Here is an 18719-nt window from a genome sequence, read left to right on the forward strand (position 1 = left end):
CATACAGAGTCCATAGCCAAACGCATCTGACAGTTTTAAATACAACATAAAGAAAACGATCACCTTTACTTTTATAAGAAACAACTCGATTAACAAACAAATAACTTGAACAACCACAGGGAGGAAAAATCGCAAATGGGAAGCAAGGAATATTTTGTGTTCCAAAACCGAAGCAACTCTGCGAAAATCTGATGTTATATTTTGTATTTGTCAAGAAATACTTCGATTCTTGATCAAATTATCACGTTAATTCATATGTAATAACCACTCAATTTCAATAAAAATATAATAACTGTTTCGAACTATCAAGAACTGTAACACAGCGATTTTGAAAATTTCGATTGCTACGTATAGCTTGAACATGATGGTGGGAAAATGTACGCTTACAAAGTGCTAATACACTGAAACGAAGAGTTTAATCCTATCGTCATTTGATTGTTTTAGTTATACTTATCTAATGTTTGCTGATTAGCATACATGCTCACATTTGTATATATCATCTGTATTTAGCGCTATAATAAGATATATCTTTGAGCAGTAGTAATAGAAGATAGAATGACATCTTTCTCATGAAGATCGTTCTTTTAGTAAGACCAGATTTGTCAGTAAACATTAATTGAAAATGTGTTATATTCGCTCGCATGTTACTGAATTGTGACAAACATCCACAAAACACCACTCACAGTCTCAATGCTGGCTAACAGTTTATATCTCGCTCCACTTTCTCGACTTGAATAACAACACCTCCAAAATGATATAATTTTACAAGCCGGTAAACCATAATTTATGTCAGACGATCGATCAAATACAGACAAATCTGCAAACAACTATCTTAGAAACTTGTAACAGTTCTCACTGCCGATTACGTAATCAGAGCATAGATTTTTCATTTCGAATTTCCATTTTTTACGCTACAGCTAAACTCTGGGTACGAGATAACGTTACAGCCGCTCTATAGTCGACGGCACTGAAAGCGCGTTTTATTCAATTCAGTTGTCGGATTTTCATACGTTTGTCTCTGTAATGATTGAGTGTCAGTGACTACTCATGGGCCTCAGTGACCAATGCTTATTGTGAAACTCTTGTGATAAGAGCAGTATTGCTGTTTTAATAACAAACACGATCTCTTTTACACTTTGTGTGGACAGGAATTCCTGATAGGTATGGAAAGAAACGTGTGGCTTCATAAATAGTCCTGATAGGTATAGGAAAGAAACGTGTGGCTTCATAAATAGTCTCTTTACTTACCTACAAATGAACTACGGTAGATATAGCGGCGGTTTTATTTACCGCTTAAATGACAATTTAAGTTTAAAGTTTCAAAAAGTAATTATCAGCTTATGTCAAAGGTGTACGGTGGCGAATTGGCCTCGGAACGAAATCAGAACAAAAAACTGAGATAAGCGAGAATATTGCAATGAAGTATTACGGATGATAATTTTAATCCACCGCCAGCTTGAAAAGCGAGACCCACTGATTATAAAAGGTAAATATCACTACTGTGGCTTGTTTGTTTGTCTAACAATTAATTAAAGTGGACTTACCTATTTACTCAGAAATTGATTGATTTAAAGAGCAAAAGATGCGGCGAGTTTACTTGACGAGCAAACATACGGCTCTGTTATTCACAACAAAACATAACAACTGGATTTGCATATAGGGCCAAGTTATTTAAATATTAATTACAGTTTTCTTTTATCAAAGGGAAAAGTATCTCAATTATGACGAATTCATTAAGTCAGCTTGTTCGTCGCACCACTCATCATTTTTTGTTCAAAACTTGAGAAATACAGTAGTTTGATGAAACTAGTGTCACACTGAAAAATCAATAGTTAAATTAGAAATATCGAAGATGAGTATTTAAAGGAAAGGCAAACGATCTTTGTCATATTTTGTAGATAAGTGCGTCTGTTGCGTAAATAATTCCTAGTGCTGCCACTTGTTTGGATAAAAGAGGCATTTGAAATCGTCGTACGGGAAAACGAAAAGCTCAAAATGCAGAATTCGAACGTGCGTGGGACAAAAAAAAATTAAACTTTTAATCCCGGCGATAGATTATTAACAGAAGGGGGAGGTACAGAATAGGGAGAAGGAAGAAATTTTGGCTAAAATAATAGGGAGGAGGGAGAAATTTTGGCTAAAAAAAATAGGGAGGAGGGAGAAATTTGCAGAAAAAGTAGGGAGGAGGGAGAAATTGGCGCAAAAAAGTAGGGAGGATGGAGATTTACTCTCCTGTCCCTCCCCCTCTTAACAGAGGTGATCCGTTAAGAAAAAAGTAGGTGTCACCGACCATTTGATAGAGCAAACTATATTAAAACGCAATGGTTACCCGCCCTATATTAGTCCAGTCCCTGAACTCTCTCTCTCCGCGCGCGTTTTATAGGGGCTGAACCCAGGCGCGCGAAGAGAGAGTTTCTCTCTTCGCGCGCCTGGGTTCAACCCCTATAAAGGGCGCGTGGAAGAGAGAGTTCAGGGACTGGACTAGCCCTATATGTGTTTAGAAAGTTTCCTCAGCGCGCGCTCGATGCCTGAAGTGAATCAAGTGATGTGACGTTCATCCTCGGAGACCCAGGGGCAGTTAGTGGGGGGCGACGGGCAGCTTATCGGGACGACGGGATTTTCGGGCGAAAGTTTACAACAGTTTCCGCCCTTTTGAGGATTCTGCTATAGATAGTATAGATAAAGATGTCAGCATATTATTTGCGAGTCTTCTTTCATGGACTCATGTTAGCCACAAACTAAGTACACAACCATAGCTCTAGTGGTTGATCAAGAGACCCGAAGCGCACTTTTTTTAGTCAGAACATAGTTAGTATGGTCAGAATGAGATACCGTTTCTCATTCTGGGTACCAACTTGTATGCGCCGGCTATGTGCAAGTCTGGTTACGTGCTTACGTCACTAAGTCATATGATATAGACGGTGTTTGAAAACCCATGAAACACAAATACCTTTGTAAATTTTAGTAAAAAAAATAAACTTTCGTGCGAAAATTCTCAATGGTTTTTTAGATACCCGGTCTAAATTAGCTTAGTAGAAACTCAGCTGCGTTCTATTGGAAATCCGCGAATCTGATTGGTTCTCCCACTGTTTTCTATTCGCCGATAGAAAACAGTCGCGCGCGCGGGTAGCTTTTTAAGTGGTAAATTTTCTCATTTTTCTTCAAAGTGCACAATATTGTAGGTTGTGGACTACAATCCTTTAGAGTTTCACAAACAATTGACACCCCCTCGTTTTCTGAGCGATAGTCAACCGGCGCGCCTCGTTGACTATTTGCTCATAGAAAACTCGGGCTCGTAGTCTAATTGTTAAATAGATTATTACTATTTCATTTCTCCAATAACTCCGTAGTTTTTGTTTCTATTGAGAACACTCGAGACAGCGTTTCATCGGCTATCCAAAGACCTCGAATTTTGTCAAAAATATGGATTCCTCAGCGCGTCGTATTTTCAACTCTCTTCTCGGTGTTTGGATATCCCGATGAAACATTGTCGTGTTTGTTATATACCGTAAATGATCATATATACGCCCACTCTCAAATAAACGCCTCCCCTTAAGTTTGTATTAGACGCCCCTCTAATAAACGCCCCGTGTCCAATAGACGCCCCCTCCAAGAATTACCTCAAAACCAAGGAAATGCTCCATAAAGTTAAATCACGCATTATGGTTAGTTCCTTGGTTGACTCGGACATGGAAGAGGCCAACAACACCAATACGGTTGACCCCGGTGACGATGTAAACATCGATATCGAACAAAATGAACGACATCTCTAGGCTTTGCATTAGCGCAGATTATATTAGTCTTCTACTCTTACTCTCCAAATCTGTTTTGTCAGGAGCCCGGTTTTGTACTTACTACTTGGAACAGTTAATGTGAAATAAACGCCTCTCTCTAATAAACGCCTCATATCTATCTAACGCCTCCCCTAGGGCCTCTAAAATTAAATAGACGCCCCGGGCGTTTATTAGATCATTTACGGTAGCCCTAATGAATAACACAATAGCCCTCTGCGGATACCACTGGGGGCGACAATTGCTCTACTGTTCCCGCTGGGGTGGAAATTTTTTGACCCTAGAAACCAGTCCTGGCTCGTCCCGTCTCGATGTTAATTTAGTATGGATGCCAGGGAACATCTCTATAAAGTGCTTGTTATTGGAGAGTATGGAGTTGGTAAGCCTTTTTACTTTAATCTGGTCTTCTATTGATTCTTGCTGATTGTCTTTGTTCGTTTTCTTTGCTAGGAAAGGTAAGCACGAGGATTGGTCACTGAAGTTTTGAACACTTCCGTCTGCAATGGAGATTACATGTTAAATTCACTTTCGGTATATTGTCCTATGTTGGTTGTTTTTGCTTGGAGAGCTTATTTGTTGTTTTCTTGTTTGCTCTTATATTTTACCCTCAAAGACTTCGATTATCCGGAGATACACCGAAGGTGAGTTGAATTGAGGACAAGTTTAATTTGATTGTAAAATGCAGTACTGGAAAGCTGTCTGACCCAGAACTCGTGACTTGTGCCGGAATACTTGATGATACCTGATCGTGCTTGCATGCAATATATTATAAAAGCATCTTACGTTGATATTGTTGTTTATGGAAGTAAAGCGTTCAAAAGTGGAAAGAAAGTTTCGTTTGTGCAGAACACTGTTTAGTAAAGCTCAGTAAAAAGCAAGCCAACCGACCAGCTCAGGGACCCTCAGGGGCCCATTCGGGGGCGATATGAAGGAATCTGGAGCCTCTAGTAATCACTTAGACTTGCTCCAAGTCGCTCGTTTCGTGTCAATAGGGTTACTTGAGTACCGTACAGGTATATATTTACTGCTAAAATGAACAATTCTTGTAAAAGTAACTGAACTTTCAACAATTTGTTACTGTTACAGTTTATGTTATTGCTAGTTATTTTAAAATATATTAAAGTTTTGTTTTGAACATTTGGTTGTTTCGCAAAAAATTAAATAAGCGCCCTGTCCCGAATAAGCGCCCTGTCTCGAATAAGCGCCCTCCCGTAAGGTGCCAAAAGTAAATAAGTGCCCCGGGCGCTAAATTGCATCATTACGGTAAGTTTGCTTTGAAATCGCGTGCGAGTGACCGCGCGGAGTACATTTGTCCGTGCGTCGAGGAATGGCTCGGAACGAGCGACTTGTGTCACTTGCAGGAAATCGATTCTGGCTGACGTTTTTTTGCCGCGAAAAATTCCATCATTTCGTGTGCATTGAGTTGGTTTCTTTTACCGTGTTGACGTCAGTTTCATGCGGCGTGTGCAGGTGATGCTTGCCGTGGCATGTGTTAAAATGGCGATTTTTTTAATTTTTTTGTGGGAAATCATACTCATGGCTTTTGATGGCTCACTCATTTCTGTAAGATTGAAAAGGGACAGGAACAAAAGAAGATATTTGTGTTGTTTGTTCAAACACTGGTTTAACTGCCGATGTGAGAGGAAACTAGTCTGCTAAAAAGGTAAAAATGCAACCTTGTCACGCAGGCAGAGCGCGCTAAAAATTATTAAAAGTTGGCGAGCAGAGCGCGCTCAGTAAGGCGAGTGCGATAATATGATTGACATAATCTGGATGGCGTCACCAGTGGAAAAATCCACCGGTGACACCAGATTTCAAAATTGGCGCGCTGCAGGTGAGACAAGTCGCTCGTTCCGCCATGATCGTCCGCCATTTTGTTTTTGATGCCTGCACGCGCCCTCCGTTTCCGTATCCAGGGGTCTCCTGCGAATCAAACGAGCGACTTGGAGCAAGTCTAGTTATCACTGGGCATTACAGTAATGCCTGATACACGGATCCAGAGTTTCAGACTTCCAGTCCAAATTCAAAGGAAAAGTGAGCACTCATTAATTAAGTCAGACCATTGTTAAAGATCGCAAAACACAATAGCCTGCCTTAATAAGTACTCACTTTTCTTTGAATTTGGACCAGAAGTCTGAAACTCTGGATCCGTGTATTCCCTCAATGGCGCGTGCCTGCAGGGAATCATGGTAGTTGTATTAATCAAACCATGCGTGAGACTTAATCGATTACAACTTCCATGATTCCCTGCAGGCACGCGCCATAGAAGGAATGGAGCATTTGGAGCCCTAAGAAGTCAAGAACCTTGTTGCTGTTTGTGATTGTATCCGCAAGTTATGGCTTTTTATTTTGAGTAGTCAACAGTGCAAGACAACAGGTTACCAAGATAGCTTAGGGCCAGTTGAGATGTAGCCCCCCAAACTTTCGTTTTGGGGGGCTACAGCCCCCTGCCCCTCCTACTCTGCCGCCTATGTCTATATGGTGATCAAGGGTGAAATGTGGGTCTTGACTAGAACTGCATCACATAGACATAGACTAGAGGATAGCAAAGGGGTGGTCGTCATCCCGTTTCACGCACAAATTTTTACCAAATTCATGTGTCACATATACTTGAAACAGCAAAATTCACGAATCATGTGTCTTTTCTAGCTATTTTCACGCGTCACAGTAAAATTTTTGCCCCTTTCACGTGTCACGCATTTTACCCTCAGACTAAGTGACTGCGTGATGCGGTTCTAGTCAAGCCCCACATCTCACCTGGCCCGTGCTTACCATAGAGTTTTTCAGTAGCTCGAGTGGTAGACCATCTGCCTAGCAACAAAATGTGAAATCACAGACATTTCTCTTCACATTTTGCACGTAGCACATGTGGGAGCTATGAGAGGTGGCAGTATTTGCAGGCTACACGCAGCTCCTTAATTAGCTGAAAAAAATGTTGAACCACTGGAGGTTGGGTGTGAGTGTTTGGTTTATATTCTAGGGTTCTTCTCACCTAATTACAAGCTTACAATAGGAGTTGATTTTGCTTTGAAAGTCATATTCTGGGATGAAAAGACAAAGATTAATCTCCAGCTTTGGTAAGTAGTTTAAGTGGTAAAAATAATACCATTGAATTAATTGTATTGAATATAAACACATTCCTCAAACCCAATTTACTCTAATGTAGGCAAGATCCTTATTTCTCTTAACATATTGTGGTTAGAATTAGTTTTGTAACAAGTTATCACTTTTCAATGTGTATTGGAACCCAAGGAATCTATAGACTAAAGAAAATTAGAAATCAGCATGACCAGGCACCTTAAATGTTATCTATTTTTGCAGGGATGTTGCTGGTCATGAGAGATTTGGGCACATGACAAGAGTTTACTATAAATATGCGTAAGGGTTTTTTTAATCAAATAATAATTATGATTTTTTATAAAAATGTTTGTTATGGACAGCATTGGAAAATGATACCTCAGAACAATTTCCCTTTAGGAGTGAAAGTATAGCTTATAAGTATATGAGAAGGAAATGTTTTTTCGTAAAGAAAACTGTCAACATGATTTTCTTTTTTTTTTAAATTTGTGTGGTAACTGATGGAAACAATTTCACTTAGGACCACTCTGCCTCTCATGTGGAATTCCATTTTTTGAGTACAGGTTGAGCCGTACTGAATCACCCACCCATCCAGCTGCACCCCTGCCTTCCAATCCCCAGTTTACATCTGATGATTGAACTTTATTTTGAGTCTAATAATTAAAACACAACTTACAGTAGGTAATGCAACACACTACAAGGCAGTCAACTTGGCAGTGAATATTAAACTACATTTGATTAACTGGTTATTATATTAAATCATATAAACAAATTGAATTACTGTATTTATATTGTATTTCTTTTTTAGAATTGCTGCAATCATTGTTTTTGATTTAACAAGGTAAATAATATTTTTCTAGTACATAATGTTAAGAAAATAAGTCTTTTTACAACCGCAGCACTCTGCATTCTCATAAAGTACGGTAAATAACCTGATAAACCAGAGTTTTAAAAAATTGTCTGTTATATTAGTCAGTATCAGAAAAATTTTTGTTTTATTGGCCAAAAGGCAGAAATAGTGCAGAGTGTTGCTATGAACATTTCTTTTTCTTTCAACAGACCAGCTACATTTGAAGCAGTTCTTAAGGTATAATTTTTCTTCTTCCTTCTTATTAATTTTTGTCATACAAATTAGTATTAATATTATAACGTACTGATGTTTGGCTAAAAGCACTCTGGTAATTCCAGATGGCACTATATCATTAAATAGTAATAGTATTCATGCATATAAGTATTGTGTGTTTTGAAGGCAATGTCCCTGATGCATGTGAAATGACATCACTTGACAAAATGTGTTGGCTGTTTGAACATAAAGATTGATGACTCAATAAAGACACATCTTTAGTTATTATTTTTATTATTGTCAAAAGTTTAGTGCAATTTTTTTATAGAGTTTCTAGGGGTGACCCTATTTGGCAGAATGGCGGAATGACGGAACAGCCCGGCGGAATGGCGGAATATCCTAAAACACGGAATGACGGAATATTCTAAAATGCGGAATGACTGAATATTCTGAAACGCGGAATTGTGATACAAAAAAAACAACAACAGCTCCCTTGTAAAAATTTTACCGCGATCGCGCCGCGTTTTTGGCCGCCGCGATTGGCGCGTTCGCGGCGCGATTGGGCTTGGATCGCGCCGCGATTCGTGCCGCGATTCGCGGCGCGTTTTTGGCCGCCGCGATTCTCACATCGCGGCGCGATGGGTCGGGAATCGCGCCGCGACCTGGCTTGGATCGCGCCGCGATCGTGCCTAAATCTTTAAATTTAAAAACAATTACCTTGGCGTTTTGCATACCGACAAAACAAACACACAGGCTCTGTATCAAAACAACATCATTTATTTACAGAAGCTTACAGAAAAAGACGGCCAGTTTCGCTGCCGAGTACAATTATATTTCGCAAAGCCGGAGAGCGTGATTGAGTCTTTAGTTTACAAGCAAATAAGTGAACAGTTCTTCTGTAAAATGTGAACAACACATACATAACGGCAACTAACCTTTTACTCGTGCTCAAGCGAAGGAAGATGCAATGATGTGATCTACCAAACGAGCGAACTATCTCTTGGTCATGCATCTGCGAAGAAGCCGAACCGTCGAAGATGCGCTTTTTCCCGAAGCTTTTTTAAATAATACAACATTTAAGTCCCAAGCATCAACAGGTACAACTTCGCATTGAATGGTCCTTACCGGCAAAATGTTTTTCTCTTTCCACTGTTCGAGTTTTGCAGTTTTTTAAAAATCACAGTTTAGCTGTAGTTCAGTCAACAAAGTCCATGACGAAGCGTTGTTGAAATTATAAACAAGCTGTCGCTCGAATTAACAAAACAAATTCTAGCAGTTTTCACAGAGACGCTTTTCCCTCAAGTTAGGTCGCTTCTAAACTCTTGTTATTAACAGAAGCAGCTAAAAAAGAACACATTTTTCCAGTCCTGATTGTGAAGAGAAAACATACCAACTTTCTCGAAATAAAATTTATTTTCTGCTTGGGATGGCGTGGCGATATTGCGTGTACTATGCACCACGTGACCTAACTCAGCCAATCGTAACGCTTAGTTCACGACACCTTGCGGCAAAAGGCGGGAAAGGACTTCGATGTGTGTGGTCTACGATCGTGGTCTACGGGAAGGTAAATATAAAGCTCTAAAAAAAGCTCATTCTGACAGCCTCTTCGGAGCCACAATTAAATTAAATGCCATATAGAGGATTTTTCAATGCGAAAAACGCAATTGTAGCGAATTCCTGATTGTATTTGCATTTGAAGAAAATGGCCGACAGAAATTTGTCATTGGATTGCTCAAAGGTATTAAGGTTTCCTCAAAGATAAGAAAAGAAAGAAACAAAGTGTTTAATTGAAAAGATTAAAAAACGGACTGTTAAGAAATAAAAATTCTTATCTTTTAATTTATCTTTACTCATTATCACGCGCCGCTTTGTCGCGCCAGTTCGTCTAGACTAAAACTAAATAAAACTTTTCTCGTGGGAATCACGTCCTCACGGCTCACCGTCACGTAATAAAATGTTTTTCGACATTTTAAATCAAACTAGTTTTATTACTACTTTGATTAGTACTTAAAGTTTATTTCATCAATACAAGTCATGATTTGCGTTACGACCACAGCATGATTTGTGAGAGTTTCAAAGCATATTGACTTTCTCCCGGTGATCGAGAAGTGAGTTCTCGCCGGGAACACTTCCCGAGATTTATTCCAGCCCCCCAAATTGCGGTGCGGTGGTAATCAATCGCGCCGCGATCGCACTCATCACGCCGCGATCGCGACTATCACGGCAATCGCAGCGCGTTCCAGCTCTCTTACAATCGCGTCGTGCATGATCGCGTCGTGATTGAAACAAATCGCGGCGTGATCGCGACATTCGCGGCGCGATCGCAACTATCGCGGCAATCGCGGCGCGTTCGCGTTCATTTACAATCGCGTCACGCATGATCGTGTTGCGATGGCAACAAATCGCGGTGCGATCACGTCAGTCGCGGCGCGATCGTGACATTCGCGGCGCGATCGCAACTATCGCGGCAATCGCGGCACGTTCGCGTTCATTTACAATCGCGTCACGCATGATCGTGTTGCGATGGCAACAAATCGCGGTGCGATCGTGTCAGTCGCGGCGCGATCGCGACATTCGCGGCGCGATCGCGGCAATCGCGATAAAATTTTTACAAGGGAGCAACTAAAACAAACAAAAGGAAAATTTAAACTGTTAAGTTCTAAACTTGTTTATTCAACTGACCAACTCCGAGTGTACACACAAGATTATATGATACGATAAGAATACGTTATATGACATTATTACAAACATGCACTAGTCATGTAACATTAACTGCTATCTCTCTCAGACGGCGATTGAGGCTAAGAATGTCGGTACTTAACTTGTGGATATTTGTTGCAGAAATTAAACCAACTTGTTTACAGCGGCTGCCAGCAGTAGAAAACCAGTAAACACTTAATATATCCCATAAAAGGAAGGGTTCTTTCTATGTCTTCTTAATCCTTCGAGGACGTTGATCTCGAGGCGGGATTTCGAAGTAGGATATTAACGAAATCCTCACTCGATCAGTGACGATCACTTGATATATCCTACCTCGAAATCCCGGCTCGAGATCGACGTCCTCGAAGGATTAAGGGTAACACTGACTTCTTTCTTTGGGCAAAATGTTAGGTTAGGGGAGGGGTAGGTGGGCAGTTTCCCAGAAACGACTATTGATCCGGATTAAGAAGATATTCTTGGTTTTCATGTTACGTCATAAAATTCTGAAATCAAAATTTACTAGGCCTGCTAAATTTTCGTTGTCATTAGGCGAAAGATAAACTAAAAATATATATTTTTGCAAATTTCCAGATCGATAGTGTCATTCGTTTTTAAAACAGAGCATTTTGAATATTTGAGTTCTCCGTCGTATGTGACATCAAGCTGAGTGCCGTGACAAAGCTGTTTTGTTTGAAAAAAGGCCTTTCCTTTCCATTTTGTGCAGAATGGACATTTCAGATATAATAAGTAGTGTTTATGTGAAAGTGTACTAGCTCTTAAGCCAAGGATGGCCGCTGTTGTAAACAGAATTGAGTTCCAGATGGTTTCTCTGACATCACGGCGGCCATTACTGTGTCCCTCAGCAGGACACAGTGATGGCGGCTCCATACTAAGCTTTATAAATTTGCGTGGAAAGGTTCGGAAAATAACTCGCGAACGGTACTCCGCACAGACCCGAAACTTGGAGAAATTGTTTATCTATTTATCATCTATAATATTTGAAATTCATAGCTTCTGTAGTTGAATGGTTTCGAATTTATTTTTTGATTGCGTGACAGTGAAAACCAGCAATAGAAAGAACCCTTTGTTTTATGGGATATATTAATATATGTGTTTACTGGTTTTCTACTGCTAGCAGCCACTGTAAACAAGTTGGTTTTTCTGTCACCGCAATGAATATCCACAAGTTAAGCACCGACATTCTTAGCCTCAATCGCCGTCTGAGAGAGATAGCAGTTAAAATTTTCCTTTTGTTTGTTTGTTCTTGTTGCTGTCGTTGTCTCTTTTTAATGTTTCACAATTCCGTGTTTTAGAATATTCCGTCATTCCGCGTTTTAAGGATATTCCGCCATTCCGCTGTGCCGTATCACCATTCCGCTGAATAGGGTCACCCGTTTTTAGACATTTTTTAATTTCAGTAAGCCTTTTGAATTCACTCCTAACGTGTCTGACTGTAGTCATTAATAAAGTTGTTGTTGTTTCTGTGAAATATCTAAATACTTCTACCTTTATAATGTTATTATATAGTTAAAAAATTTTTTGATTTGATTTTTGCATGATAACAAAATTATTAGGAAGGCCTTGGCGAGGGCCACCTCAGCCATCGGCGCCTACGGCAGATAACACAAACCTCAGCATAATTGACAATTCTTGCTGTCATGCTCAATCTCATCCAATAATTGTTTTAAGAAGCATAAAAAAATTAAGAAATTAAAAATTAAAAAAAATATATTTAGCAGTATTTTTTCTTGAAACATTAATTATAAATCATTTAATTTTAATTTATACTTTTCCATCCTTAACTATTCACCAGTGGCACTGGGACGTAAATCAAAAAGTTATGCTGACCAATGAAAAGCCAATTCCAGTTCTTTTACTGGCAAACAAAGTGAGTCCATTACTTGAGTGTTACAAACATCTTGAAATCAAATGAAGAGAATGTTTTCTTTTAATTTATAGTCATCGGTAGTTTTCTATTAAATGGACTCAAGTATTAATTGCCAAGGTTTCTTTACTTGAATTTACTTTATTTGCATCGGTGACAAGCAATCACTATTAAGGATATAACATAATTATACACTAGAAGGGACAATTCACTTTAAGGCTTGTGCAATTTGAATGTGTCTTATGATCTTGTTGTCCTTTAAACTTGTTGCAAATACCGGTATGGTTGCAGTGTGATTTGGAAGATTATCCATATGATGAGGACAAATTGAATCAATTTTGTCAAGAACATGGATTTATAGGCTGGTAAGAATATTACAATAAAATATTATTTGTTTATTTTGTTGCAAATGTTAAAACTGTTAAAAGTGGAATTTTCATCTTTAAAAGTGTACATCCAGATCAGTCAAAAGGCTAGGCGTGAGATTTGGTTCGTAAGCGTGAGATCGAAGTTTTCAACTCGCAGGCGTGAGACTCACAACCAAGGCGTGAGAGTTGGCAGGTATACATACCTGCCAGGTTGTCATCTCCACATCATTAGCCGGATTTCTGAAGATGTTCTGACTATTTCTGAACATTACTGGCGAAGATTTCTGAAGATTTTTTGACATAAGATTAATTCGATCTGAATTTAAATTGTCATTTAATTTTTGGTGGTCTGCCTCTGTCCACCTTCATCAGAGTGAAACAATGATGTTTGAACATCATTGTTTCACTCTGATGATTTCACTCTCGTTGTTTTACTCTATTGAAGGCCAGGACAGAGGCCACCGAAAAATTAAGTGACAATTTAAACTCAGATCAAGTGAATCTTATGTCAAATAATCAGTTTACCGATTGCCACAGGCAAAGTGTATAATTTCTGAAAACTTTGGTTAGTGATTTTTTTTCTTTTAGGTTCCCAACATCAGCTAAAGAAGACAAAAATATAGGCGAGTTATCTCATTTCATTGATTATGTTTAGCAGTTATATATGAAACAATGTTTCTTTGGATTACATAGTCTTTGCATACTAATGTAAACAAAACGTATTCTGAATACATAGAGTGACAGTGCCAGTGTCTCATACAGTCGAAGCTCTCGTAAGCGGACACCCTCGGGACGCGAAAAAAGTGTCCGTAACTGGAGCTGGCCGCTTACGAGAATGGTTCTCGTAAGCGGCCACTAGAGGTCTAGGGGATAGATGGCCGCTTATGGGAGCTTGGCTAGCTAACAATAACCGGACGGACGTGGATAACGACAAAACAAGCACTGAAATATGGTACTGTAATGACTGTAAAATCATTGTGATGAACGGCGATGTGAAGTTGATTTATAAAAACAAGATACAGAGGTTGTTAACAGGATTTTCTAACAGGGTGTCCGCTTACGAGAGCTTAAAAACAAAGAAAACGTCTAAGTCGTAATCTCTGGAAGTGTCCGCGGCCGGTTACGGGAATGTCCGCTTACGAGAATGTAAAAATACAGAGTTTGTATGGGAGTTAAAACGGGGTTTTAAACAAGGCGGCCGTAAGTAGAGCTGTCCGCTTACGAGAGTGTCGGTTAAGAGAGCTTCGACTGTAGTTACACAGATGGGTTTTTTTCATATCCTGTTCAACATTCTTCTTTTTCTTTGTCATTGTTGTCATCATCTTCTTTTCTTCTTTTTTCGACGTTTTTGCTTGTTTACAAGCTAAAAACGTAGAATAGGGGTTAGTGGACAAAATTTGGAACCACATATTTGTAAACTCTCAAGGGACTTTTTTAATTTATCAAGGGACTGTTTTTATTTCTCAAGGGATTACTTTCCGCTGTGGGTGATCACTTGCGATCTCGTGAAAAAAACGTGACTTGTCACATTTACAAACGTTATATCACAATTTTAAAAGTGACATGTCAGCTTTCTTATCTCAACGCACGTGTGTCTGAAAGGCGATCTATAAAAAGCGTCGCACAAACAATGGATTGCGTAACTAAAACACGAATAAATAATCACTAGCAAATACATCGTTTAAAAATTACAAACGTCAAAAATAAACCATGCCAAAAAACTCGCTCTTTTCAAAGATATTATTGAAGTTAAAACAAATGCAAGAGATGGGGGCTTCTTTTAGCTTAGAGCGGTTAAAAATTAGGCCAAATTTGGTCGTTACATGTAAGCGCAACTCTATTTCGTCATCAGCCTAGGTCGTTAGGGACGTGACCTCGCGTTGACAGGGTATGACAGCAATGTTGCATGAATCGGCTTTACAACATGCGATCGTATCTACGCAGTTCGAGTGAAATTTCAGTCAAAGACAGCAAAATTCGTTCGTATTTCATCTTAAAATATAATTCGAAAGCATTCACTGTATATATGGCTTTTGTTTAATCCTGGGTCTTGATATCCGACCCTCGCAGAGCCTAGACAAAACGCAGCTTGAGTGTAACGGTTTGTTTACGCCCGAATTAGATGCGCAATGTTTTCCCCGACAGTAGTCGGAAATATCCGTATTTTTTTCGTGCTTTTTCGTGGAGCAATCGTAACGATACGGCCTTCAACACATTGAACAGCGGTCTACCCGGCTATAACAATTCAAATATGGCGTCGCAAAAACAAAGCGTCGAACGCATATTTTGCTGTTTCATTTGCTAATTTCGCTGCCGTAATCGACTGCCTCGAAAGGTCCTTGCAATTTTAAAGTATAGAATTGTCAGATCTCGGTGAAATTTGCACTGTTTATTTGTGTAATGTTAAGGAATATGTGTCACTGTATAAATACCCGGCGCGGACGAGCCATTTTTGACAAAATTATATGGCTGCATTTCCTCCGCGAAGATAGGAAATTGTTAAACTAAACTACAAAGAAACTGTAATGATAAGTTCGAAGAACAATGCACAGGATAAACCTTCGACTCATACTTCATGCAAAAACGTCGATATCTCGAAGAGACTTTGATTTGTTGTCGTTTTCTTCTTATTGTTGTTGTATTATTATTATTAAAGATTCACACATAATTATTATTATTATTATTATTATTATTATTATTATTATTATTATTATTATTACTACATGGTAAACAGCATAGTTGGAAATCATGCCAACCTCTTGTGTAAGGTATGGAGGCCTAAACCAACCAATGACTTGAGTTTATAATTTGTTTCAGATGAATCAATGCGGCTGCTGGTGCAAGCCATTCTTAGTGTATCTGGTGAAACTAAAAAGCCAGAGCTGGAAGATTGTATTGCTTTACGGGGTACATCTTTAAGATCTTCACAATTCATGACTTCCTCTGAATCAGGATATATGGTGGACTATTCAAACAAATACCAGACTGATGAAACTTATTCTCAAGCTGTCCCTCCCTCTAAACAAAACAAGTGCTGTCCTGGCTAAGGTGTTTATCTACAGAACAGTAGCTAGAGCTATGGCATTTGTAGTGGAGTGTGTGGCAAGTAAAAAAGCAAACGTCATCAACCCTTTCACTGCAAGTACCAGTATTATTCAGCATGTTTCTTTTGATTACTTACTTTATTCTCTTTGTGCATGTCCACCCCAAATCATAATTATTAGTCAATCAGAAGTCCTTGCCATGCATCCTATCTTTAGTTATCGTAATGATTCGATTTAGTGCCCTGGGTACTTGTTTACTTGTGGCTCTTCAAGGTAGGGCGCTTATTTGAGACAGGGCTCTTATTTGAGACAGGTCACTTATTCGGGACAGGGCACTTATTTAATTTTTTGAGAAACAACCAAATGTTCAAGACAAAACTTTAATTTAATATGAAAATAATTAACAATAACAGGAACTGTAACAGTAACAAATTGTTGAAAGTTGAGTAACCTTTAAAAGAATTGTTCATTTTTGCAGTAAATATATACATGTATGGCACATCAATGACTTCAGTAGGGGCAGTTATCCACAAAAGGGGCATTTATAAGAATGGGGGTGCTTATTGGAATAGGGGTACTTATTGACACATTCAGAGGGCGCTAATTTGGAAGGGGGCGCTTATTGGAAGGAGGGCGCCAAATCAAATCATTACGATAGTTAAATAACACAAGATTAATTTTTTGAGAAACAACATAATTTGTAAATTCTGGGAACATAACACGTGCTCTGGATTTTATAGATGTCTACAGCCCTCATCAAAAGTGTTGGCATGATTTCCAAATTTCCTCCTCTCCCTTTCTCAAAGTCGAGCTCCTGAACATATTGCACAGACAACTGATCCTTAGCCACATTGAACAGGGGACCTCTAAAAATGTCTGCATGCACTACTTAACAATTAGACGGCAAGCTCGAGGTTTCTACCGGCTGATAGTTGGCAAGGGGCGAAAGCCGGTAGAAACCGAGAGCGAGCCGTCTAATTGTGTTAGCATAACCCACTGACCGATCTATTAAACTCAGAATATCGCTATTGAAGGTTTTGATTGATCAAATTCAACGAAGACTAAGCGCGCGCTCTGAGAGCCTTCTACGGATCGATAGTAAGCACCTGTGTAGCCAATCAGATTGCGCGATTACCAAATAGTAGGTCAGTGTGGTTATGCTAATGAGAAAATTTATGCATCAAGTATCCACATTTTTATCTTTTTAGTGTAAGCGTTCCAACAACTTTTGTCTATGGTTGTAGGTGCCAGATTATCAGGCAAAGTAAACACAAAAAGGGTAATCCTATTTGGAGGAAATATAGCACTAATTTTCACCCTGGTTTGCTTGCAGTATGTTTTTATTCGTTGGCTAGAGTAATGTGTAGTTTTGCCCTAACCAACAAATGAAAGCTAACTGCAAGTAAACCAGGGTGAAGCTAACAGCAAGCAAACTAGTGACATTCTCTCATTCTGCCCAATAGGGTCACCGCACAATCATGTCATACTTTTCTAATAGAAATGCCAACGAGTAACCTTGTGTTAACATAGCCTGAGGCAATCACTCAAGTTAAAATTGTGGAGACCTTTGCAGTAGGCTGCAAAACATAGTAGTTTGGGAAAATGTGGCATCCCAAAATATTGTGGAAGAAGCATAGAAATTCTAAATCTGATTACTGGTTTTCTCATAGTATACTATACGTGAGCATAATATTATTTACATCTCCCATTATAAATTTTTTCATGAATATCTTCACAGAAAAACACTGTTTTATAGTAAAAAAAAGTACTAGGACATTGCTTAAAAAATTGTTTGTTATGAGTGCTTGTCATTTTGCATTGGGCTATGTAAACATGCATTATTTTTATTTAGTTAACTCCTATTAGAATCACTGTTGTGCCCTGCAGTGGATACAGTAGTGATGAGTAATCTTTTTATTGTCATCATCCTATCATTTTCCATACCAACTCTCAGTACCATATCCATAACAACTGCTGTAAAAATGCCTTGTCCATATTGTTTATGTTAGGTAGAAAAATTTTAGTTTGTTAGAGATATAAAATTCTGATTATTTTTATACTTTTTTTAGTTTTCATAGTTTCAAGTCTGCATACGTCAGAGCATAAAATTTTTTAAAGAATTATTGTACTTTAATATATTTTTACCTTTGAAAATTAATATTTCAAAACATGCAAAAAAAAATAGAGTTAAAGGTTAAGAAGTGAATGTTCAATGATGAAAAAAAGAACCAAATTAAATATATGAATTTTTGTTGTATTCTTTGGGAAATGTTGTCTCACAGCGGCATTGAATAAATAAACATTGCACTTTAAAAGTAATCTACAGTACAATGGACAAAGTAGTAAACATTTGTGTGTTGGATAGTATGATATTAATAAATTACCGGTAATGATAATTTTTGTCACAAGGTCTAAAAATGAAAGAACACAAGGCTTTTGCCTGTATCCCACAATCCTCTTCAGCGGTTTACTCATTAAAGGAAACAGTGAGATATGGTTGAAAGCTTTGTTTGCTCTAATTTTCAGACTTTCTGGCAAGAATAATACTATTTGATTCTGACCTGGATGACCATACTAAACAAAACTTTTATCAAAATTCTTTGATTAGGATATTGTGGTAAATATAGGTTACTGGATAAATCACTTGGCTGCAGGGTGGATTTTGAAACTGGCTAAGATATTTTTTTAAGTCTGCATGTTAAAAGTCAAAATTATATAATTACTATTCTTCAACTGACAAGGGGAGTGTAATTTGTAAAGATATCAAAATAAAAGTATTGATTCATATGA

The 18719-nt window shown here is 38.5% G+C and overlaps 2 protein-coding genes across 2 annotated transcripts in view; one reads left to right on the forward strand and one right to left on the reverse strand.

The window, feature by feature from the left end:
* LOC144634288 (uncharacterized) overlaps positions 1 to 1633 on the reverse strand; it is a 14246-nt gene extending 12613 nt beyond the window's left edge. Inside the window, exon 1 of the mRNA XM_078493207.1 lies at positions 1545 to 1633. The gene's annotated coding sequence lies outside the window, so the exon portion shown is untranslated. The remainder of the gene's footprint in view (positions 1 to 1544) is intronic.
* Positions 1634 to 4093: 2460 nt separating this feature from the next.
* On the forward strand, positions 4094 to 18716 carry LOC144634283 (ras-related protein Rab-38-like). The gene is made up of 10 exons (XM_078493203.1): positions 4094 to 4171; positions 4401 to 4432; positions 6772 to 6868; positions 7113 to 7169; positions 7678 to 7710; positions 7929 to 7956; positions 12446 to 12520; positions 12809 to 12882; positions 13474 to 13508; positions 15703 to 18716. The coding sequence occupies exons 1-10, from the start codon at positions 4116 to 4118 to the stop codon at positions 15930 to 15932; spliced, it is 717 nt and encodes a 238-aa protein (XP_078349329.1). The 5' UTR covers positions 4094 to 4115; the 3' UTR covers positions 15933 to 18716.
* Positions 18717 to 18719: the final 3 nt, after the last annotated feature.

The sequence above is a fragment of the Oculina patagonica genome, chromosome 13, assembly GCF_052425735.1.
Source record: "Oculina patagonica isolate OP01 chromosome 13, crgOcupat, whole genome shotgun sequence".
NCBI lineage: Eukaryota > Metazoa > Cnidaria > Anthozoa > Scleractinia > Oculinidae > Oculina > Oculina patagonica.